We start from the raw sequence: 24,200 nt of genomic DNA, 5'->3' as shown, positions 1-24,200 counted from the left end.
CATAAAGTCCAGGTATAAACCTGTAATTATAAATCAGCCTGATAGGTATCTCTGAAAACTGAGAGCTGAAAAGTATGCTATGAGAAGCCACTCCTGGTTCAAATGGAAGCAGCTCTGCAATGTTTTATGACCTTGCCCTGTCCCTCAGAAGCCCTATACGTTTCTTATTCCATGTTCATGTTCTCAGCAAAAGTCAAAGACCAACAAGAATCTCGTTTTTTATCAAAACACTAATTTTTTACAAACTGTTTCTCATTAATAGTTTTAGTCAAGAATGAGAGCACAATAATATAGAAAACCTAAATTTATTTGTTAAGCTATCACAAAGACAAAACAATTATCTGAAATACTTTGAGAACTTCATCCCAATTCTGCTTGTTCTTTAACAGAAACTGACCTGAGAGGCTGGCAATGAAAGGATACAAGCTAAGCGGTTATAACAGAACAGACTGATGAAACTTGGTGAAAGGAGCAAAGGCTAGGCAGGAGCACTTGTGTTAGTGGTAGTACGTGTGGCTGGGCTGTTTCTGAAGAGGCTCTCTAGAGTTAACTGACCTGGGTCCCCAGTTAGTAAAAAGATCTTTATCCTTATGGAAAGTGCAGAGATTAGGATTTCTCTGAGACCTCTGTTTTTCTTTTTTAAGGAGTTAAGGGTATCTGTAGGCCCTAAGGAGTATAGCTTAGATTCAGCCTCTCTTTCCCACGCAGTCTACCTACACCTTCAAACGCCAATGCATTTCCACCACTTAATCCTGCTAGGTTTTGAGGATGCATATAGAGAAGGTGGGAATCATAGGCCTACTCAGAGAGTACACCTAGACACAACAGTTTGGGGTAAATCATAAACTACAAATACCCTTCTGGTTAAGTTAATTCACCTTTGTTAATAAAGGTCATAGTTTCTTGTGCTGGTGACAGCTTCTTGTCTCAGTATACTCTGTCTCAAGAAAGAACTGGTTCAGCTAAGTTTTGGAGAAAGAAAAAGACTTTCATCAACACCCACTCCACAGTGGAAGAGGCACCAAGTTCTCTCCTACAGTTATGAGCAGAATCTGAAAAACAAAAGGTTTACAGTGTTTATACTAATAGCTATTATTTATTAAATGCCTAGTCAGGAGTGCCAGAGGACTTACATATATTATATTTCAATCTTTGCAATAATCCTGCCAGGTAGTTACTATCATCTTCATTTTTCAGAAGGGGAAACTGAGAATTTTAGAATTTATACTCCTTGCCTGAAGGCACAGAGCTGGTAATGTGGTGGAGCTATGATTCCAGCACTCATGTGCCTCCCCCCAACTCTATCTTATGCATCAAGAGGTCCTAGTTTCATTATATTGAAATTTTTAATACCTGCCTACATACTCAAATTATTTCTTATTCTCTCCTCAAAGGCAAATGTAATTTTAAATGATTAAAAATTTACAGACATTGTTTGGAATTAAAATTAATTCATTAATTAAGATTAATGCAGGATAATTAATTCATTATCCAGATGAAGAACTTGCATAAACTTTATGAATAAAAATCTCTTTGCTCCAGCTATAGCACAAAATGAACATAGAACAAATTATCAGTTCATTAGAAAGTTGTGGCTATTTTACAGTTATTTCATCATAAAAATTGTACTACAAAGAATCCTAAGAATTCTCACCAGAAAAATGCTCCAACATTCCATTTGTGTAACCATTAGTGACATACCAAATACGTTTCTCCATCTTATTAATAGAGAAGTTGGTATTCTTTGAATAGTCCCTTTTCAAGAAGAAATATGTTAAAGCCAGATCAAAAAATCTGTTTTCCAGTTTTAGTAAAAATTACTGAAAAAAATCCATATACTCTAAAGAATGTGATAGTAAGAATCTCAGCAATAAGGGAAGAAGACATATTGGTACTGAAAGATTTCCCATAAAGTATTATTTCAATAGTGAAATACTGATATCCAGAACTGTGAAATCTGAAAATTAACATTAACAGAGCTCCAACAATGTTAACACATACTTTAAGCTAACTGTAGAGGAGACACTGCTGATTTTAGATGATATGGCTACCAATGACAGAAGTAAATAAAGAGACATAAATTACAGAAATTTGAAGGTTATTTTCTAATAGTTCCACTGGCAGCAGCTGAGAGGAAAGCTGAGATCCATTAGCACAATTCATGGTTACTATAAGATGTTATATTCACAAAGGCAATAATCTGCTTTGTGAATTATTGCAGCAAATCTCTGTTTTGTGTTTTTGATGAGATGCTAAGGTTTCAAACATCGTAAGCGGGAAGGAAAAGTTGACTCAAGAGCAAAGCAGGACATGACCTCAAGTTCTGCTGCTCCCACATGAGTCAACCAGGGAGATCTCTGCTTTTGAACAAAGGGTAATGTCCTTCTCTTGACTCACTGAAGATCAGCGTCTTATCCTTCCATGTACTCTCAAATGGCTAGCAAAGTGCTTGGCAGCTAGTAAGTGCTCAGTAAATGTTAACCTGAACATTACCATGCTGGCAGATCTTGATTTCTTAGGGGCAAAAACTACATAGTTTCAAGTAATTTCATAAATGGATTAAAAAACATTTCCCCACAGCTGCTAATTTGTTAGAGTTCTCCTCAAATCTGAAAATAAAAATCAATTGTTTCACATGATTTTCATGTTCAGTGACAAGGGAGAAAATACTCACCCTAAAGCAGCATCCATCATTTTCAGTGATCAACATCTGCATCCTCAAACTGTCCAGCAACTGTTGGTGTAGTATCTACCTCCATCCCATCTGAAGAAAAAATTAACCACTGAGCAAGTCTACTAAGCACTTCCGATAGTGAAGTCAGCTTAGATTTCAACCAGAAGGAAGCTAGCGTCCTCTGCTGGTAAGAGTTGCTATTTCTTTCTCTTGACAATTAAAACTGCCAAGGAACAGACTTAAGAAAAATGCCACCTGGGGATTTAGGCCAAGTTAAAATTAGTCTGTGTATTTAACTTTCACTTTGCAACTCTCAATCTCAGCACTGCAAGAACTCCAGGCAGGGACTTTCAAATGCAGCAAGCATCCATTTTTCACTCTTCACAGAGCTGTGCTAGATGCTTCTCTGTGCAACTTCTTTTTCTAAAGCATGAAGTACTAAGTTTACAACATAATTCAGTAGAAAAGACTGAAATAAATAAGTAAAGTGAGATTCTTACTTATCCGTTTTTTTAGTCTCATTGAAAAAAAAAAAAAAAGATGGGGGAGAACCAACAACCAAAAAAAGCCCTCTGGAAAGAGCTGTCTAAAGCTGCTTTCGCCACTTCTATACCTCCCACTCACGCTCAACTCTTTAGCCCACCACAAACTGGCTTCTGCCCACAGCCCATTGGCACCCCACCACCTGGACATTCAGCAGGACATACAAATGAAACACTTATATAAAATTAACTCACCTTTCCACATAGAAAATACATCCCTGTCCAGAAGGATACTTCTTACTTGCCCTACCCAGAAACCCCTACCATATCTCTAACTTCTGCTGCTTCTATCTCTTAAATACCTCTCAAATTTGTTCAGTCTTTTGACATTACTGCCACTCCCTAGGCCACTATCTCTCATCTAATTTAAATCATAAGCTACTTAACAGGGTTTCTCTTCTTTCCTCTAGTATTTCCCTCTGCAATTAATTTTTTGTATCACAGCCAGAGTCATCTTCTAAAACACTAATCAAACTAAAATTCTTCAATGGCTTCCCACTGACTTAAACACAGGTTGAAATTCTTTAACACAGCTTTCAAGTTCCTTTACTATACAGTCCAGTTCACTATTCCACCTTTATCTGTTGCCATAATAGCTACCCATCACACTCAAGAATTCCAGATACAATGAACTTTCAGTTCCACAAAGCTGAATGGTCTCTTGATCCTTCACACATGACTGACTCCCTGACCTGCCTCTCTCCCCAAACTGTATGTAATCCCTCTTCACTTGGTTCATTTTTATTTATCTTCAGACTTTGGCTTAAATGTCACTTACTCCATGAGGTTTGAATCTCTCCCTGACTGTCCAGCCTCTGATTCCATAGTTCCTCAAGCTTCCCCTTTATCTCAATGTTGTATCACAATGTACTGTAACTACCTAACTAGTTAATTTCTTTTTCTCTCCACTAGAATGCCATTGATAGATATTAACTGCATCTTCCTTAGGCACTCCTGTATTCTCTCTACCTGCCACAGTAGCTCAACAAACACCTCTTACATAAACAAACACATGAAGCACTGAAATGCCACCAGCAGAAATTTCACTATGGATTTATCAGAATATCATGTTAAATACCATGAATATATTATTTTAAAAATAAATTTAAAAAAAGAAATTGCACAAGTCAAATTTAATAAGTGGAAAAAAGAGTGATGTGGGTACCCAGAATTTAAGAAGACAGAGAATGGTTTAAGCTGAAGAAGTTTTATGTATAGGCAACTCAATACGTCAGTGAAGCTTAGGAATACAAGTCCAATTATCTCACTTTAGCAACAAGTGTTTGTGACCTTAAAGTCAGTTGCTATAAAGCATTAAATAAAAAGCTCTATAATTAAAAACAACAAAAAGCCTTCAGTGATGAAAGGTTTTTTAATGTCCAAGGGTACTCTTCAGCTAATCACTATAATAAAAAAAAGGAGTATCTTGAATTCTTCCAGCTAAGATTTTGGTACAGCACTAGAGATCACCCGAGTCAGCTAACCCTAAAGCCTATGTTAGAGGCTTACCATGTAGGGCTTAAAATGGAGAGGAGACACAACCAACAGTAACGTGACCCAAGCCTAATTCCAAATTAAATATCCCAGAACTTCAGGACCCTCAGGTCAGAAAGCTATGTGCATGGAGATAATGATCACAACATTCTGAGAGAAACTTAAATATCAATAAAAGAAAAACTATGAAAACCCTCTTTAAGAACATTCTGCATCACTAAAAATTAGAAGTGTTAAGATTCTGTAACAACACAAAATACCGAACTGAATACATAGAGGATGCAAGAAATGCTCGTAACAGTATCTGGCAGATTGTTTTTACACATTAGCTTACTTAATCCCCTTACCGCTTATTAGCTATTTGACTGCAAGCTAGGTATGTGACCTTTCTGTGCCTTAGTTTCTTCATCTATAAAATGGGGATCGTAACAGCATCTACTGTGGAGAAGGAAATGGCAACCCACTCCAGTATTCTTGCCTGAAATCCCATGGACTGAGGAGACCAGCGGGCTACAGTCCATGGGGTCGCAGAGTCAGACACGACTAAAGCGGCTAAACAACATCATCTACCAGAGGGTTCTTGGAAGAATTAAATGTATAAATACATATAACGTGCTTCCATCAGGATTTGACACATAGGAACACTACCTAAATGTTTTCTTGAGGGTAGTAGGAACAAGACTGGAGACAAGTGGTGCAAAGACAGAGGTGCCTCTCCAGAGTCCGAGAGAACTTATATGGTGAATATCGGTGACACAGAGTGTTCTCAGAAGATAAATAAGGCACAGTGAGGTGGAGGAAAGAATGATGTGAAGCAAAAAATTTCCTACTATAAATCCAGTGTGAGGAAAAAAGGACCTATGTTTGGAGCATAGCAGTAGTTATAGCAAGGAGATCTGAAAAGTCATTTAAAGGAAAAATCCATAGCACTCAGTATTAGACTGGGGGGAACAAATGATAAAGGTGGAATCAAAAGAATACAAAACCTACAGATTTTAAAACTTACATATAGTTCCTATTCTACGTAATTCTACATTTGCTTCCTACACTATCAAGAATTAATTCTGAGTACTCACCTTCATAATCTCTTATTGAATCTTCTGTCCGGACTCCAGCCATGTTATACTGGCTGCTCACAGACTGAGAAAGCATTCCTTCCAATCTCTCCAGTGTGGCTTGGCCTTCTGCTGTTAAATGGGATAATCCTTCTTCATAGGTATAAAATGTAGGGATGTCCCCCTGCCCTTGTTCTAAATAAATTAAAAGCTTTTAAGCCATTATAGAACAATTAGGGGGAAAAAAAAGACAATCAATAATGCATCTACTGAAGATAAGGTACAGTGAAAAAAGGCTTCAAGGAAAACACGCAACATTTATTCAACATACACACATCAGCCATCTACTGAAGACAAAGATAAACAGAAAATGTCTTTACTCTCTAAGATGAGAAGGGATTCTAAGAGATAACAAGCAAGTATATAGCAATTCCAAAAGAAGCAAATGTCCAGGGACTAGAAGGAAAAGAGGGTGCTCCTAAGATTACAGAGTTTTATCCCAAAGTAGGAATTTTACATGAGTGTTTTTTCCTGATTAAAATGCATCCTGCTTTAAAAAAACCAGAAATTCTGGAAAATACAAACAGGATTTAAAAATTAAATTACCCTGAAACTTCAGCAAAGATGAGAATGTATTTAGATGTATATAAAGCAGAATCCCAGAAATGAGTCTGTCTCTGGCCAGGAGGTGGTACATATGGAGGCAACAGCTTTAGGGAGCCAAACTGGTATCCATGAGAAAAGAGAAGAAATCAGCAGACACCTCAAGTAACAAGACTCCATACAAAGCTAGTGACTATATTTTGCTCTGGGGAGGTAAAGGGAGATAATCTTAGATAAATGAAGTATGGTTCTGGGAAAAAGACATCACCTTGGCAATGAGGTGGTTGATGGAATACATTAAAGATGTAGATGATACAGGTTCCAAGCAGTGGAGAGAGAAGGCTTGTTTTCTGGGAGCAACTTCATCAACTTAAAACGATTCTCCCAACTACCCACTATCTTATCAGTCTTTCCTTCCGTTTATTTCTATTTTCTTCCCCCAGAGGGGGGAAGAAAATGTATTTCTATGTTTTGCCCTCAAGCTTGGGACGCCTGTAACATTTTCTAACTTGGCTGAGACATGAATTGTGCCACTCACTTTTATTAAAAACTAAGTTACATGGATACTTAAGAGATATAAAAGAATTATAATCCCATACTCTATACATGTTTAAAATGAAACACACATACATAAACGTTTTAAATACATACACAAACACTCAAAAAAATCCACTTCACTAACCATGGGCTTCCACATCATATTCATCTCCATCGTAATCATCTGAATCTTCATCCTCAGGATCTGGATGCAAAGCCTGGCACTCACACATTGCAGTGAACATTGCCTCCACTGAACAAGTAAATTTAAAATTTCTCATTATTTTTTTTCTGATTAATGTACAATAAAAATCAAATAAGACAACCATCAGGGCAAATAAATTTAATGAGTAGACGAGAGGTATATTGGTGGTGATTTAGTTGCTAAGTTGTGTCCAACTCTTGCGACCCCAAGGACTGTAGCCTGTCAGACTCCTCTGTCCATGGGATTCTCCAGGCAGGAATACTGGAGTGGGTTGCCATTTCCTTCTCTAAGAGGTATATTGCTGCTGCTGCTGCTGCTAAGTTGCTTCAGCCGTGTCCGACTCTGTGTGACTCCATAGACGGCAGCCCACCAGGCTCCCCCATCTGTGGGATTCTCCAGGCAAGAACACTGGAGTGGGTTGCCATTTCCTTCTCCAATGCATGAAAGTGAAAAGTGAAGGTGAAGTCACTCAGTCGTGTCCGACTCGTAGTGACACCATGGACTGCAGCTCACCAGGCTCCTCCGCCCATGGGATTTTCCAGGCAACAGTACTGGAGTTGGGGTGCCATTGCCTTCTCTGAAGAGGTATACTAGGGTCACAGTATTTACAAAATATGCCAAATTTCAAGGAAAATCAATCTTGACAGCAATGGACAAGCCACAAAATATTAATAATAAGACCTCTTTTTGAAATATTACTGAAATCTCTTCATGCCTTGGATTTTCCAAGAAAAAGCATCAGAGTCCTGGTCAGACTGCTGGCATCAGGGTGAAGGCCCTCAAGGCAGCGCTCTTTCCAGTTGTCCTGGCATCATCCACTTCAGAACTGCCATGAGCCCTCTGTCCTCTATTCAGTGAGATTCACAGTCAACAGCACCAAGTCCATAAATAACAGGTCCCTCCATTCACAAAACACACCAGTGACATGGTATCTACTATACTCACTTCATTCACAATGTTTATATTAATAGGCATCTGGTCCTCAATGATACTACAGATGCTAAAATGAAGAAAAAGCAACAGAACAGAGGTAATGAGAGTGAGGGCTTCCCTGGTGGCTCAGTGGTGAAGAATCCATCTGCCAGTGCAGGAGACATGGGTTCGATCCCCAGATTGGCAAGATACTCTGGAGAAGGAAATGGCAACCCACTCCAGTATTCTTACCTGGGAAATCCCATGGACAGATGAGCCTGGTAGGCTACAGTCCATGGGGTCACAAAAGATTCAGATACAACTTAGCGACAAGAAGCTAAGTTTTTCTTCTTAAAACAAGAAACAATAACAACAAATGAGGATGAAGGTGTGTGTGTGTGTGAGACGGGGGCAGGGGATAGAAAGAATGCTTGGTACTTAAAAGGGGAAAAAATCAAATGTTCTACAGGATACTCACATGCTGATTTATCACTAGGCACAAATCTAAACTCAGCAATAGGTTCAATGTCATCATCACTATCTTCCTCCTCTTCATCAGCAACCAATTCTTTTGATTCTTCTAGAAACGGTATAAAAAAAGCTTTTTAATGATGTTTATGTTTAAAAATAAAATCTTAAAAGTATTTCTTAAAGGATGTTTAACAATACATCTAAATATTACATTTTTTTTACTCCCAATTATAAAACATTATTTTAGAGCTAAAAAAAGACTCTGGATAGTCTCTCTGGTCTAGTCACACTGTACTTGAAGTTCTAGGGATACCAAGCCCCAACATCATGGTAGGGGGTGAGGAAACCCAGAGAGTCAGACCTCTAACAATTAGAGTTCCACTGTCATGTCTGTTTATTCCACCATGAAACAATGGGTTCAGGAGCAGTCTGTAAACCACTGTGATTCATCATCAACAACTTACAGATAAGAAATCTAAGGCCCATAAAAATTAACTGACTCAAAAGATAAATTAATAAAGTCTATTGGCAAGAAAAAGCTACAAATGTTCAATAAAGAGAACTAGCACATCCTGTTGGTCAAAATGGAAACTGCTAAAATCACTCCTGATGTATATATCCTATTACCCAGCAACTCATCTAGGTACATGAATGTTCCCTGAAGTACTTTATGTACTATAGAAAATATAAGAAATAAATGTTAATTAAAAAAAGGAAATAGACGTATTGTAGCTTGATTGTATTATGTTCAGTAGATAATATCTGAAAATGAATGTGATTTATATGTATCAAAATGAAGGAATTTTAAAACATAATTGAGTAAAAGAGCTCATTGGAGAATATATATAATAGCATTTGCATTAAAGTTTTAAATGTAAAAGAGAACCATTATATTGCTTAAGGGTGTATATATATACTCAGTAAAAATCTAAAAGCATAGACAGGAAGGACACGCATCATCTTTAAGAAAAACTCTGGAGACAGAATTAGGAATGAAATGGGGAGGGATATAAAAACAAATTTCCGTAGTATTAATATAATTTTATTTCTTTTAGACTAATTATGAAAAAATGTTAGAATTCACATTGGATATTACATAATAAAATTTTTTTTAATTATTCTGAACTTTTCAACATATGAATTATTTCATAATGTTTTTTTAAAAAGGTGAATAAAACAGACCCCCAAACCACCAAAACATGTTCAACAAATCATCTTAAAAATACAACTTCTGTTTAGCATATTACAGCTGCCATTTTGAAAAAATGTTAATTCTCCATATAGATGGAGATAAAGTAGAAAGGCATTCAAAGTATATACTTTCTGGAAAGCAAGCTGACAATATATGTTGAGAGCTTTTTAATAAGGGGTACCCACTATATTTTTTAACTTTTATTTTTATAAATCACGCAAGTTCACTGAATAATGAAAAAATACAGATAAGCGAAAAACACAAAATTTTAAATGGCTACTATTAGCAACTTTAAGTAACAGATATAATAGAACTTTTCTGTCCTGTTTCTGATGTTATTAAATTGTTACATAAAAGAAATTTGTCTTCTGTAAAATAGTAAAATACAAAAATACTGGACAGTTCTAAAAACTTCTTAGTAGTTGAATACATTATGGTACTACCAAACTTTTTCAATGCATTTTAAAAAATGGTATCATACTGTAACTATTGTTCTATAACTGACTGGACATCACTTTTCAAACCATAAATTGAAGCTGGTACAAAAATAATGGAAAGAGTCAAGATGGATTCAAAGTAAAAAGTCCCTACCCCTCCAGTCCTCTCCCTAGAAATAAACCACTATTAACATCTTCTTTTATATATCTATAGGTATCTATCTAAAGGCAATAAAGAGAAATGTAATATAGCATTTTTACAATTAGGAAAAAAACACCACTATGCAAACATTAATCATCTAGTACTAGATCACAGTAGTGACCACCATAGTCTGTCTCCTTAAACGTTTCTAAAATTTTAGGAATGGGAATGTATTTTTTTAGTTATTTAAAAAATAATCTAATGTTCTCAACAATAAGCTGATGGTCTACTTTAGTGGTTAATGGAGGTAAGCCAAACAGGAAAAAAAAATATATATATATATTGAAGAATCAGGACAAGAGGACCAAAGGCTAGAAAAACAGGATCCACATCTGTGCAACTTATAAAAGTGCAGTTCCAGATAAACAGAAATGGAGAAGTATTAAAATAAAGGTGATGGAAAAAAACTATTCCCTAGTAAGACAGAAAAGTTTTACTTATTTTAGTAAGAGTTTTAATTCCATCTATCTCAAGAAGATAATCATATAGAATAAATGCTTAAAATACCTACCCCAAACCTACCGAATCCTTATTACCCAGGTTTGGGACTCCCAAAATTTGTATTTTTAACAAGTTTCCAAGGTGTTTCTAGTGTGCAGCCAGGTTTAAAAACCAAAAATTACTATAATGCCCTAATTATTCTGGATAAAATGGAAGCTCAGAGAGATGAAAATGACTTGCCTACCAAGTTAATGACATAGTTTTCTTATTCAGTGTGCTTTTCCTTTTAGCTAGCTTTATTCAAACCCTACCTCTCTATTTTCTGACATACACCTTTGTCCAATGCCAATGCTCTACACTACTTATGAGCGTGTCACACCAGAATTTAAAACTGACTAACAAGATATCTCTAAAATTTCACATCTACAAATGAATGGCAAAAGAAAGGGCGGGGGTTGGAGGGGTGGCACAGGGAGGGTGGATTCCCTGGCAGTCCAGTGGTTAGGACTCAGGCTCTCACTGCCAGGACCTTGCATTCCATCCCTGGCCGAGCAACTAAGATCCTATGAGCCTTGTAGCGTGGCCAAATAAATAAATAAATAATAAAAATAAATAGAAATAAATAAAATTTCATGTCTATATATGAATGAATGAATGAAAGCTTTCAACTAAACATGGCATATAAACTCTTGGTTATAAAATCATAGTTGCAGATACTTAGATGGGAAGTGAACTTTGTGTCCACGGCCACCTCATCTGGAAGTCTCACTACAACACAAGGTCAACAGTTTTTTACTTTTCCTTCAGTTCAGTTCAGTTCAGTTGCTCAGTCGTGTCTGACTCTGCGACCCCATGAATTGCAGCACGCCAGGCCTCCCTGTCTATCACCATCTCCCGGAATTCACTCAAACTCACGTCCATCGAGTCAGTGATGCCATCCAGCCATCTCATCCTCTGTCATCCCCTTCTCCTCCTGCCCTCAATCCCTCCCAGCATCAGAGTCTTTTCCAATGAGTCAACTCTTCGCATGAGGTGGCCAAAGTACTGGAGCTTCAGCTTTAGCATCAGTTCTTCCAAAGAACACCCAGGACCGATCTCCTTCAGAATGGACTGGTTGGATCTCCTTGCAGTCCAAGGGACTCTCAAGAGTCTTCTCCAACATCACAGTTCAAAAGCATCAGTTCTTCGGCACTCAGCTTTCTTCACAGTCCAACTCTCACATACATACATGATCACTGGAAAAACCATAGCCCTGACTAGAGGACCTTAGTCGGCAAAGTAATGTCTCTGCTTTTGAATATGCTCTCTAGGTTGGTCATAACTTTTCTTCCAAGGAGTAAGCGTCTTTTAATTTCATGGCTGTAGTCACCATCTGCAGTGATTTTGGAGCCCCCCAAAATAAAGTCTGACACTGTTTCCACATCTATTTCCCATGAAGTGATTGGACCAGATGCCATGATCTTAGTTTTCTGAATGTTGACTTTTCCTTACCCTCTTTCAAATTCCACTAAATTTTTATCTACCTCTGGACGCTTCCCAATGTCAAGAGTTTTAAAATCTCACACCAAAAATATTTTCAAATCGCTAAATCGTCATTATCACTTAATGAAACAGGGTGTGCCAAAAGTCTTAAAATTAAATAATTAGTGTCACACAGTATAAATGCTCATCTTATATCTGAAACCTTACTAAAATCCCAAATTGGAGGAGCAATAGCTCAAAAGGAAAATACATGGCATTGTTTCTTACATGCTATTTCAAAAAGCAAAGCACTATCTTGAAATCAAAAGTTTACTAAAATGTAACAATAGTCTTTCAACTCCAAAGTTATTCATTCTCACAAAGGATGAACATATTAAACTAATATACTATATAAACTTTAGTTATACTTAAAAAATCAAGCATAAGTTTTTATTTCATGCCTAACTTGTTTCTCACTCAGAATTCTTGAAACTCATTGTGAAAGTGGCTCAGGCATGTCCAACTCCTTGTGATCCCATGGACTATACAATCCATGGAATCCTCTAGGCCAGAATACTAGAGTAGGTAGCCTTTCCCTTCTCCAAGGGATCTTCCCAACCCAGGGATCAAACCCAGGTCTCCCATATTGCAGGCAGATTCTTTACCAGCTGAGCCACAAAGGAAGCTCAAGAAAACTGGAGTGGGTAGCCTATCCCTTCTTCTGGGACCTTCCTGCCCCAAGAATCAAACCGGGGTCTCCTGCATTGCAGGTAGGTTCTTTTTTTTTTTCAAGGCGAATTCTTTACCAACTGAGCTCTCAGGGAAATTCACTATGGAGAGCCTAAAAAATGGGTTTTAAAAATCTTTCTTACTTCTTCTTCATCAACCACACTAGATTTTTACAACTCTGTTGTTTCTTCCATCTGCAAGATGTGGGAATCTTGTACCATAGGGTTTCTCAATCTTGAGACAATAATATTGACATTTGGACTGGTTAATTCAATTCTCTGTTGTGGGAGCCTGTCCTAGGAATTGCAGGATGTTTAGTAGTATCCTTGGCCTCTAACTAGATGCCAGTAGCACTCCTCTCCACCTCTAGTGGTGACAAAAATGCCATGACAAAATATAACTGCCAAATGTCAGGAGAGGGCAACATGTCCACCATTAAGAACGATTTCTATAACAAAACAAGACAGGTTCTATCCTAAACTCTTAGAAGGGAAGCATATGGATCCAAGCCTCTAAGGGTGCTAAAGGTAAATGCCTTTACACAGAGAAATAACAACAAACTCAAGAGGAGAAACAAGAAATGCAAATGCGTAACAGCTAAATAATTTTAAATGCAACTATTAATATGTAGAAAGTAAAAGGCAGTGTGCAAATTATTTTACTGTGCTGAAATTTTGCTTAAGAAAGTATTATCCAAAATAAGTGAATGGCTTGAATACTACACTGATTATCATCAGTGACTGCTTTTTGAAATATACTGCCAAAGGACGCTCAAGATTAAATTATACCATACATACCTCCAAATTTGGCATTCACCATAACATACAGATGCTCTCGCGGATAGGCGTTTAGGTCCCTGGATACTGCATGCAAACTAATGGTGGGGTATTCCAGAGAGAATCCTAATCCAGAGCCATCTAACCAAGACAGGCGGCTGAAAAATATGTGTTAAGTGGATTATTTGAAGAAATTAAATCCTAATTTGATGTCCTAACGTTTATAAAGCTTCAGCTTGGACATATATTAATATATATGTGAATAAATTCAAGCATATTGTTTAGAAATTTCCTAAAAGAAGAAAATTTGCAGCAGGAATTTAATTTCTTTAAGACAATTCTGTTATAGTTCACTTTCCCCTATCTAAATATCCAAACAGGTTTGAAATGCTATTTTTCTTAAGTCACATGTATGTTTCTATGCCTTTTTATGCTTGTTTTATATTTGAAATGTCTTCAGGCATCTTCTTTGGTTTGGCAAATCTTTTTCATCTGGGTAAGTCCCAGTCTTTCCATAAACCCTCTCTTCGATTATTCCAGTGCAATGATCTCTTCTTTTCTTAAACTGCACTTAGGCTCAGCAATATACTACTGAGCACCTAACTCTGTGGTAATGAATTTTATATGTATTGGACAGAACATGAGTTACTTGACAAAGCTTTAACATTCTTCAAAATCACTGCCACAGTGCTTAGCATGTAAATATGCAATACCTAAGAAGCACTAATTTCTCCACTAATCCTACATTAAATAACATACACATGAAATGGTTGTAATAACACAAGCTGGAAAATAATCATCATATTGAAAAGCAGACGTTATGAAGCCTTTCATTTATTCTGCAACTTAAGGAGAAAGCCACAAATAAGCAATGTCTAGTTATCCCTCAAAAGTGGTCAATACAAATATTTTATTGCTTTAACAAAGGAAAAGAATCAGGAAAATCAGTAACTGAGTTTTGAGTAAGGACTGGTTGACTTTTTTGGTAATACTTCACCTATCTGGAACTGCACCATTTAGCAGGGAAAAAAGTTTCAAAAAAGATGGTTAAGAAACCACAAAAATGTTAATAAAATAAAAGCTAATGCACTATACTGGTTGCACAGGGCTGGAGGAAAATACAAAGTGACTGCTAACGGGTGTCAGTTTCTTTGGGGGACAATGAAAATATTCTAAAATTCCTGAATATTCTTATATTCAGGAATTGGGAATTCCCTGGCAGTCCAGTGGTTATGACTTGGTGCTTTCAGTGTTGGGGCCCAGATTCAATCCTTGGTTGGGGAATTAAGATCCCACAGGCTGTGCAGCATGGCCAAAAAATAAGTAAGAAATTAAAACTAAATAACACTGTGTTGATGGCTGCACAACTCTGTTATATATACCTATTTATTAATATATAACATATTTATGTATGTTATATATATTATATGTATGCATGCCAAGTCGCTTCAGTCACGTCTGACTCTTTGTGATCCCATGGACTGTAGCCCATCAGGCTCCTTTGTCCATGGAATTCTCCAGGCAAGAATAGTACAGTGGGTTGCCATGACCTCCTCCAGGGGATCTTCCCCACCCAGGAACTGAACCCGTGTCTCCTGCTGCTCCTGCACTGCAGGCAGATTCTTTATTGCTGAGCCACCAGGGTAGTCCTATACACACACACACACACACACATATATTTAAATACATGGATTGCATGCTATGTAAATTAGGTCAATGAAGCTTTTACTTTAAAAAGAAGTTAATGCAAAAAAAACCCCATATCTTCTATTTCTATACAACTGTAACAAGCCTGGCAGTCTGATATCTAAGGAAGCAAAAACAAACACAATAGTAGACCCTAGGACTTCTTGTGTGGGAACAATGACAGTGCAGCAGTCTGAGAGCATTCATACTCAATGTAAGGGGAGGCTGAGCTTTACACCTCAATCCCCCAAAGGAAATCAATGGCTAATAGCACAAAACAAGTGTGTAACACTTGACTCTCACTTATAAAAGCAAAGGCAGAAGTAGATTATGGTGAAAATTGTACAACTCTGTAAACACACTAAAACATACGGAACTGTACACTAAAACAGAAAAAAAGGCAAAAAAAAAAAAGCACTGTCATTGAGAAAGGTTTCAACACGCTTATTGAAAATGAAAAACTAGGAAGCTTTTTAAAGTGGTAAAAGTTCTAGAATAACTCATTCCATTGGGTCCAAAGAAGTAGATTTTATTATTGTAGTTAGATTGCACGTGTTCTATGGGCCTTTCCTCTACTGCTTTCCTCTTAATGTGGAGAAGAAATAGTGCTCAGGCATCACAGAAGTACTGCCAGTTCCTTATTAAAACTATATTATTTAAAGCAAATAAACTCCTTTTTTCCTCACCTCAGAAATCCCCTGGCATTATCATAATTCAGAAAGGAGTATTCCAAATTTCAGTATCCAAAATGATTTGAAATACCCAGAGCCACAAAATTTTCTTTAATGACTCAATTAGGAGATGGAAAAGCTGAAAAACAAGTACAGACTCAGTGCCTGTAAATTATGGCTTTCACTTTAAAAAGCACATAATTACTGCTCTGTAGTTCCTTACTGCTGGCAGAACAAATGCTGTCTTCCCAGAGCATTTCCCGTGGAGCGCTCATAATCTTATATAGGAGCATGGATTATATACTCAACAGAACAGAAGACAGTTTCACTCAAAAGCAACATTTACTCTCATTATTAAGTTCTGATTTTTTACTTATTTTCTTCTCATATATTCTAGAAGAAAAGCCCTTCAAAACCAAACTATCTAACTATACCCTGTGCTGTGCTTAGTTGCTCAGTTGTGTCCAACTCTTTGCAACCCCATGGACGCCAGGCTCCTCTGTCCATGGGGCTTCTCCAGACAAGAACACGGGGGTGGGTTGACATGCCTTCCTCCAGGGGATCTTTCCAACACAGGGATCGAATCCAGGTCTCTCCTATTGCAGGTAGTCTTTACTGTCTGAGCCACCAGGGAAGCCCTAACTACATATCCAGTCCCAAAGAAACCATGAGTCACATAAGGGAAAAACAAGAATCTGGAAGCTAGTAAAGATACAGAGGAAATGTTGTGCTATCCTCCAATGGTTCCACACAAGAATTAACAGTGTACTTTATTCCTGGCATGGGGAAAAAGGACAGAAAGGTAAGAGAGATCTTGAATTTAGGTTGGCTTAATTATCTGGCTTAAAATTTATTTGGGAATAAATATAAACTAAAAAAGAGCATTACTTATAAATTTAAGTTACCTATTTTTAATTTAAATATTTTATTTCACTTGTTTCAAATGATTTAATTTGAATGATTCATGCCTCTGTTCCTTTCTTCATTTGGACAAAAAGTCAAATTCCTATAAAAACTAAGCTTTGAAAATAAATCCAAAAGAGTTCCAAATCTCTCAATCTACATCTGAAAAACTACCTAAAAACAAATCAGACCCTGTTCCTCTTTGCCTAAAACACTGAAGTAGTTTGCACAATGCCTTTAGGCTATAAGCTAAGCTCAAGAACAAGACTCCCTCCTTCTCCAGCTTTATTTATTTATTTTTGGTGGTGCTGGGTCTTTGTTGCGGAACAGGCTTTTCTCTAGCTGTGGTGCGTGGGTTTCTCATTGCGATGGCCTCTCTTGCTGCCGAGCACCGGTTCCAGGGCGCACAGGCTTCAGTAGTTGTCGCTCCCTGACTCTAGAGCACAGGCTCAACAGTTGTGGCTCAGGAGCTTAGTGGCATGTGGGATCTTCCTGGATCAGGGATTGAATCTGTGTCCTTTGCATTGGCAGGCGGATTCTTTACCACTGAGGTATCAGGGAAGCTCCTTCTCTAGCTTTACTATGTTTCCACTCTTTCTCCATTGGTCCCTCAGATAAAAGAACTGCTTGACTGTGCGTATGTGTGTGTGAACACACAATATATATCCTCACACACATAATATTGTTTCTCATCCTTGCCTCTGAGCATCCTGTTTCTTCTAATTAGAATGTTTCCTCTTAGACCCACCTCATTTACCTGGCTAACTGTCAATCTTCATTCATCACATCCTCTATGAAGCAATCCCAGTTTGTTGAGATCTTGACTCTGTCAAGACACAGGGACTTTCCTGCTAAGAATCCACCTGCCAGTGCAGGGGACACAGATTCGATCCCTGGTCCAGGAAGATTTCACACGCCACGGACCTGTCCTATGCGCCTCAACTACTGGTGCCCACATGCTCAACTACTGAAAGCCATGTGCCTAGAGCCCTGTGCTCCATAACAAGAAGCCTGAACACCATAATAAAGAGTAGCCCTGCTCACCACAATGAGAGAAAGCATGCGCAAAGCAAGGAAGACCCAACACAGACCAAAAAAAAAGAAAGATTTGGAAATGCTAGGTGGGAAAGAACAAAAAGGGGCAAGAAACCAAAGAGGTAATGAATAAAGAGGGATGAAAAATGGTGTCCAAGGTACTGATAATATTCTACTCTTAACCTTGAGGTGCTATGCTGGTGTTAAATATAAAACCATCTATTTATAATTCATATTTTTGTATGTATATTTTATAAAAATACTTTTTAAAAAAGATGTTAGTAAAAAGTTGAAATAAATAATTTTTAAACAGTTAAGAGCTTAAAAGGAGTTTGTACTTCCTCACTATGGTTATACAAGAGAATGTCCTTATCCTTAGATTTTGGCACAAGTATTAATAGGTGAAGTGATGACATGTCTGCAACTCAAAAAGCTCAGAAAAAAGAGAGATAAATGTGGCCAAATGTTAACGACTGATGAATCTCTGTGAAGGAGCTATGGCTATTAATTTACAACACTTGCAACTTTTCTTTACCTTTGAAATTTATCCAAATGAAAAAACAAGTATAGGACCTTCCCCTAATAGGATTTATATTATACAGGAGACAGTACACAGAGAAGCCATGGAGAAAAGGGGGATTGTGTAGGGGCTAAGAATATATGTGTTCCACTTTCCACTCCTTGAAAGAAAGGAGATCTTCCACTCCTTGCAAGATCTCTGAAGATCTTCTTGTCAATACCCTCAAATACTGCTTTTCAGATTTGATTTTATTTGACCACTCCTCTCTTTTTCCTCAAGTCTCTTCTTCCCTGGTGGCTCAGACAGTAAAGCATCTGTCTACAATGAGGGAGACCTGGGTTCGATCCCTGGGTCGGGAACACTCCCTGGAGAAGGAAATGGCAACCCACCCCAGTACTCTTGCCTGGAAAATCCCATGGACGGAGGAGCTTGGTGCAGGCTACTGTCCATAGGGTCGCAAAGAGTCCAGCACGACTGAACAACTTCACCTTCACCTTCTATAACATAACTTGTGTAGATGTGTCCCCAAGGTTCTATCCTTGGCCCTCTCTTCTTCTCAAGTATCTAATCTATTCATCTTTAACACAACTCTCCCAAGAAATATGCTCATATGTGCAACTAATCCACATTTGCAGACCAAACCCATTATCTGTACCTTACCCCAAACTTGATCTTCCTCCCATCCAAATTTCCTATCTGTGACTGACCAGAAAACTAAGCTTTGTTCAATGACTAGATTTCCTTCGAAAGCAAGGGGTTCTTTACATCTTTTTGTGCCTGCTGTGGCAGGGAGAAATTTGGCCTCTATGACTCTCACATCTCCTGGTGTCAAACCAGTGAATATGTTACATGGAAGAAGGGACTTTGTGTATGCAATTAAGGTTACTAATCAGGTCACAAGAAAAGAGAGAGATTACCCTGGATTATCTGTGTGGGTCCAACATAATCATGTGACTTCTTAAAAGCAGGGAATTTTCTGACTGCAGACAAAACTGATACAGAATAAAGAGAGAAGTGGAGGACAGGAAAAGATTCAGTGTGTGACTGTTGGCTTGAAGATGAATGGAACCATATGTCATGGAAATGAGAACTTCTAGTCTACAATCTCAACATGTAAAACAAGCCTATGAAAGTAAAAACTGCTCCAGGTACCCAAATAAAAGGGCAATTCCTTCTAGGAATGGAAATGAGAGTTAGGTTCCTCTGGATACAACCCCTACCAGCGTGGGGGTGCAGGTGTTCCTCTCCCCACTCATACCTACAGAAAAAAACCTATACCCCCTTAACCAAGCTTTAAAATCCTGCACAATTTGCTCTAAACCTACATATCCTACCCAGGGCAACACCTCCCATTCCTGATCGCCGACGAGGCAGGCACTTCGATGACTCTTCTTCACTCAGGTCCTGAAACTCAAAACCCTGAGACCTTGAATAAGAAGCAGCACCCCATCAGACCTCCAGAAAACAGGTGGGTAGAAAGCACAATGAATGAGGCGAACACCGTCTGACGAAGACAGACATGAAGGCTCCGAGGAGAGGACACTGGAACACACGAGTCTTCTCCTCAGCAGAGGCACCTCAAAGGCAAAGCGGGGCACGCGCTCCCCCGCCCCACGGCCTCAGAGGTCTCAGTCTCCCTCACGCTACTCCGCACCGCCCGCGCCCGGCAGAGACGAGGCGAGCAGGAAGCCAGCCCTTGGAAACAGAGACTCTACCTTTCAGCGATGTAAAGGGTGCCGGTGCCGAGGCCCTTCCCGTTCAGCACAGCCTCGGTGTCTGGTTGCTGCTGCCGTAGGCCCTCAGCCGACCCGGGCGGCGGGAAACTTCTGAGGAAGCTCATTACTGCGAGGAGCGCTGAGACACCGGCCAGGAGCTGGCTGAGGCACCGCAAACCCTTCGCCGCGTCCCGCCCCGGAAGCAGTAGCAATTCCCCCCGGAAGTGTAACTTAGTCGGCCCCGGAATTCGAGCCCGTCTACCATAGAGATGAGACGTTCTAGGACAAGCTCTCACAGGCTTGAGAGAACTGAGTTTGTCAGGTTACGGCCTTTCCCTTCTCCCTCGGATTTCTAAGGCTCCAGGTTTGGAATAACGGAGTGTTCTCCCCACATCCTACTTCAGGATCGTCACAGCAACCTTGTGAGAGAGGAAGCACAGGAAATAATAAATTTCTTCTTTCTGCCGAAGTGGAAACGGAACCGTAAGGCAGGGAGTCTCTTGCCTGAGGTTGCATAGCAATGAGAGACCACACTGATTTACAAGTCGGTCACCTAAGTGGGTTCGGCTCTTCTCACCTGCGCCCGCCTCGTCTAGGCCTTGTTCATGTCTCAACAGCCACGCCCCAGACATCAGTATAGGTCCTAACGCCGTCCTAGTACACGAGCCACATATCCCCTGGTATCAGATGTGCAAACGAGCGCAAAGAGGTAATTAACCCTGGGTGAAAAGCTAGTTGTGTCAGCAAGCATATGGGGCGCTGAGGGGAAAAGAATTAATCCATTCGACTTGGAATTCTTTATTTCTTCACTAGACACTGAAAAAGTATTAAGAGCTAATAAAAACTTTTAAAATAATCATAAAAGTAGCTAATGGTAACCGGGTATTAAGTGTCAAGCCCCGTTCAAGGCGTGCGTGCTAAGTCGCTCCAGTTGTGTCCGACTCTGCGACCTTACTGACTGTAGCCCGCCAGGCTCCTCTCTTTACCCTTATTATTTCTTCATTTCCTCTGTGACAACTTTATGGGGAAGATGGAGCTGAAACGAGAACTAGTGGAAAGTAGTAGGAATAGATCCTGAGAGATCCTTCCCTGTGGCCTGAGCTTCCTCACAGCTTGGCAACTGGGTTTTGACGTTGAGCATCCCAAGAAAGAGAGTGGTATAAGCTGCACGGCCTCTTCTAATTTAGCCTTGGAAGTTACAGAGTGTAACCACAAGTAGTATCTGATGGATTTTTCATCATTTATTTTTAAAATGTACTTTGTGGTCCTATATGCTTTGACATGCCTGCAGCCCTGGCTGACAACTTGACTGCAGGTTTGGGAGCGATCCTGAGGCAGAGGAATCCAACTAAACTGTGTCAGATTCATGGACGGACAGAAACTGTGAGATAATAGCTGTTGAATTTTGGTGTGTTTTTTTGTTTTTGCTTTGGTGTGCTGCAGTGCAAGCAGGTATCTTAGTTTCCCAAGCAGGGATTAAAAACTGTGCCCTCTGCAGTGGAAGCGTGGATTCTTAACCACTGAACCACCCAGGAAGTCCCAAATAGTGGTTTTTTAAGTAACTAAGTTTTGGGGTAAACACAGCAAGAGATCACTAATATGCTTACTAAAGAGAAGAGAAAGAACCCTGAACAGTATTAACCACTGTGCTGCTGCCTAAAACGCTTGACTTGGCAAGCTTATCCATGCCGAAGATTTGAATTAACCTGTGTGGCTGATTCCCAAATCTATATCTCTGTCCCAGAACTCTCTAATGAACTACAAATATGTATATATTTAACTACAGCCTGCTAGACATCTCCACTTGGAAGTGCTACAGGAGCCTCTCCATAAACTATGGACTTTGAGGGACAATGATGCATCAATGTAGGTTCATCAGTTGTAACAAATGTACCTCTGTAGTGGGGGATGTTGATTATGGGGAGGCTACGGGGAAACAGTGGAAACAGTGTCAGACGTTATTTTTTGGGGCTCCCAAAATCACTGCAGATGGTGACTGCAGCCATGAAATTAAAAGACGCTTACTCCTTGGAAGAAAAGTTATGACCAACCTAGAGAGCATATTCAAAAGCAGAGACATTACTTTGCTGACTAAGGTCCGTCTAGTCAAGGCTATGGTTTTTCCTGTGGTCATGTATGGATGTGAGACTTGGACTGTGAAGAAGGCTGAGCGCTGAAGAATTGATGCTTTTGAACTGTGGTGTTGGAGAAGACTCTTGAGAGTCCCTTGGACTGCAAGGAGATCCAACCAGTCCATTCTGAAGGAGATCAACCCTGGAATTTCTTTGGAGGGAATGATGCTGAAGCTGAAACTCCAGTACTTTGGCCACCTCATGCGAAGAGTTGACTCATTGGAAAAGACTGATGCTGGGAGGGATTGGGGGCAGGAGGAGAAAGGGACGACCGAGGATGAGATGGCTGGATGGCATCACGGACTCGATGGACATGAGTCTGAGTGAACTCTGGGAGATGGTGATGGACAGGGAAGCCTGGAGTGCTGCGATTCATGGGGTCGCAAAGAGTCGGACATGACTGAGCGACTGAACTGAACTGAACACGTGTGTGGAAGTGGGGGTATATGGGAATCTCTGTACCATCCTCTCTAACCTATTGTAAACCTACAACTGCTCTTATAAAATCAAGTCTTCATGAAAAAAGTTGAATTTACAGGAGTTCCCCACTACTCTAGTGGTTAGGATTCTGGGCTTTCACTGTCATGGCCCAGGTTCATTCCCTGGTCTAGGAACAAAGATTGCAAAAGCTGTGCGGTGTGGTGACCAAAAAAAATTGAATTTACAGTTTTCTCTCTCAATTCTGTTATTTTTCCAGTGTCCCGTCTTATGAAAAAATACCGCATTTCGTTGAGTTGCTCAGATTAGAAACCTGGCATTTATCATTATTTCCTTAAAACTCCTTTACTCTTCATATCCAGTAATACAGTAATAATAACTTTATTATTATTATTTTAACAAGAAAATAGCAACTAACACTTATGGAAGGCTTATGTGCTAGATACTGACTGTTTCAGGCACTTTGTTTCAACTAGTTTAATCTTCACAACACACCTAAGAAATAAATGCTGTCATTATTCCTATTTTACAAATAAGAAAACAAGTAAGGATTAAGTAACTTGCCCAAGTCCATAGCCACTAAAGTGGCAGAGTGTGATTTAGAAACTAAGCTGTTGGGCAGCACAGCCTACACATTTCAAGGACTACATTCTAATGCCTCCCATCAACCAAGTCCTGTCATTTCTTAATTCCTGTCTCAGGAATTAAGTGTCACCTAACTCTTCCCCTACTGTTGCTCACTCAGGCCGTGGCATCTCTTAATTAAACTACTGTAAGAGCCTCTGGGATGCAAAAGTAGGAAGTCAAGAGATACCTGGAGTAACAGGCAAATTTGGCTTTGGAGTACAGAATGAAGCAGGGAAAGGGGTAACAGAGTTTTTCCAAGAAAATGCACTGGTCATAGCAAACACCCTCTTCCAACAACAAAAGAGAAAACTCTACACATGGACATCACCAGATGGTCAATACCAAACTCAGGTTGAGTATATTCTTTGCAGCCAAAGATGGAGAAGCTCTATACAGTCAACAAAAACAAAACAGAGCTGACTGTGGCTCAGATCATTAACTCCTTATTGCCAAATTCAGACTTAAATTGAAGAAAGTAGGGAAAACCACTAGACCAGATATGACCTAAATAAAATCCCTTACGATTATACAGTGGAAGTGACAAACAGATTTAAGGGATTAGATCTGATAGACAGAGTGCCTGAAGAATGATAGACAGAGGTTTGTGACATCGTACAGGAGGTAGTGATCAAGACCATCCCCAAGAAAAAAAAATGTGTAGGTGATGGAATTCCAGTTGAGCTATTTCAAATCCTAAAAGATGATGGTGGGAAAGTGCTGCACTCAATATGCCAGCAAATTT

At 39.2% G+C, this 24,200-nt stretch overlaps 1 protein-coding gene across 2 annotated transcripts; it reads right to left on the bottom strand.

Moving 5' to 3' along the window:
- Positions 1-289: 289 nt before the first annotated feature.
- CLNS1A (chloride nucleotide-sensitive channel 1A) lies at positions 290-20,680 on the bottom strand. Of its 2 annotated transcripts, none has more exons than XM_069564970.1 (7): positions 20,262-20,680; positions 13,753-13,889; positions 8,501-8,602; positions 7,051-7,158; positions 5,787-5,960; positions 2,675-2,764; positions 290-1,052 (listed from the first exon to the last, which is right to left on the bottom strand). In XM_069564970.1, the coding sequence occupies exons 1-6, from the start codon at positions 20,384-20,386 to the stop codon at positions 2,697-2,699; spliced, it is 714 nt and encodes a 237-aa protein (XP_069421071.1). In that variant the 5' UTR covers positions 20,387-20,680; the 3' UTR covers positions 290-1,052; positions 2,675-2,696. The 2 variants fall into 2 exon arrangements, with proteins under 2 accessions (XP_069421071.1, XP_069421072.1); XM_069564971.1 differs by having other exon boundaries at positions 5,787-5,897; positions 20,262-20,475.
- Positions 20,681-24,200: the final 3,520 nt, after the last annotated feature.

The sequence above is a fragment of the Ovis canadensis genome, chromosome 21 (genome assembly GCF_042477335.2).
Source record: "Ovis canadensis isolate MfBH-ARS-UI-01 breed Bighorn chromosome 21, ARS-UI_OviCan_v2, whole genome shotgun sequence".
Classification (NCBI taxonomy): domain Eukaryota; kingdom Metazoa; phylum Chordata; class Mammalia; order Artiodactyla; family Bovidae; genus Ovis; species Ovis canadensis.
Note: the sequence above shows the minus strand (reverse complement) of the source record. Positions and strands in the feature narration are given on the sequence as shown.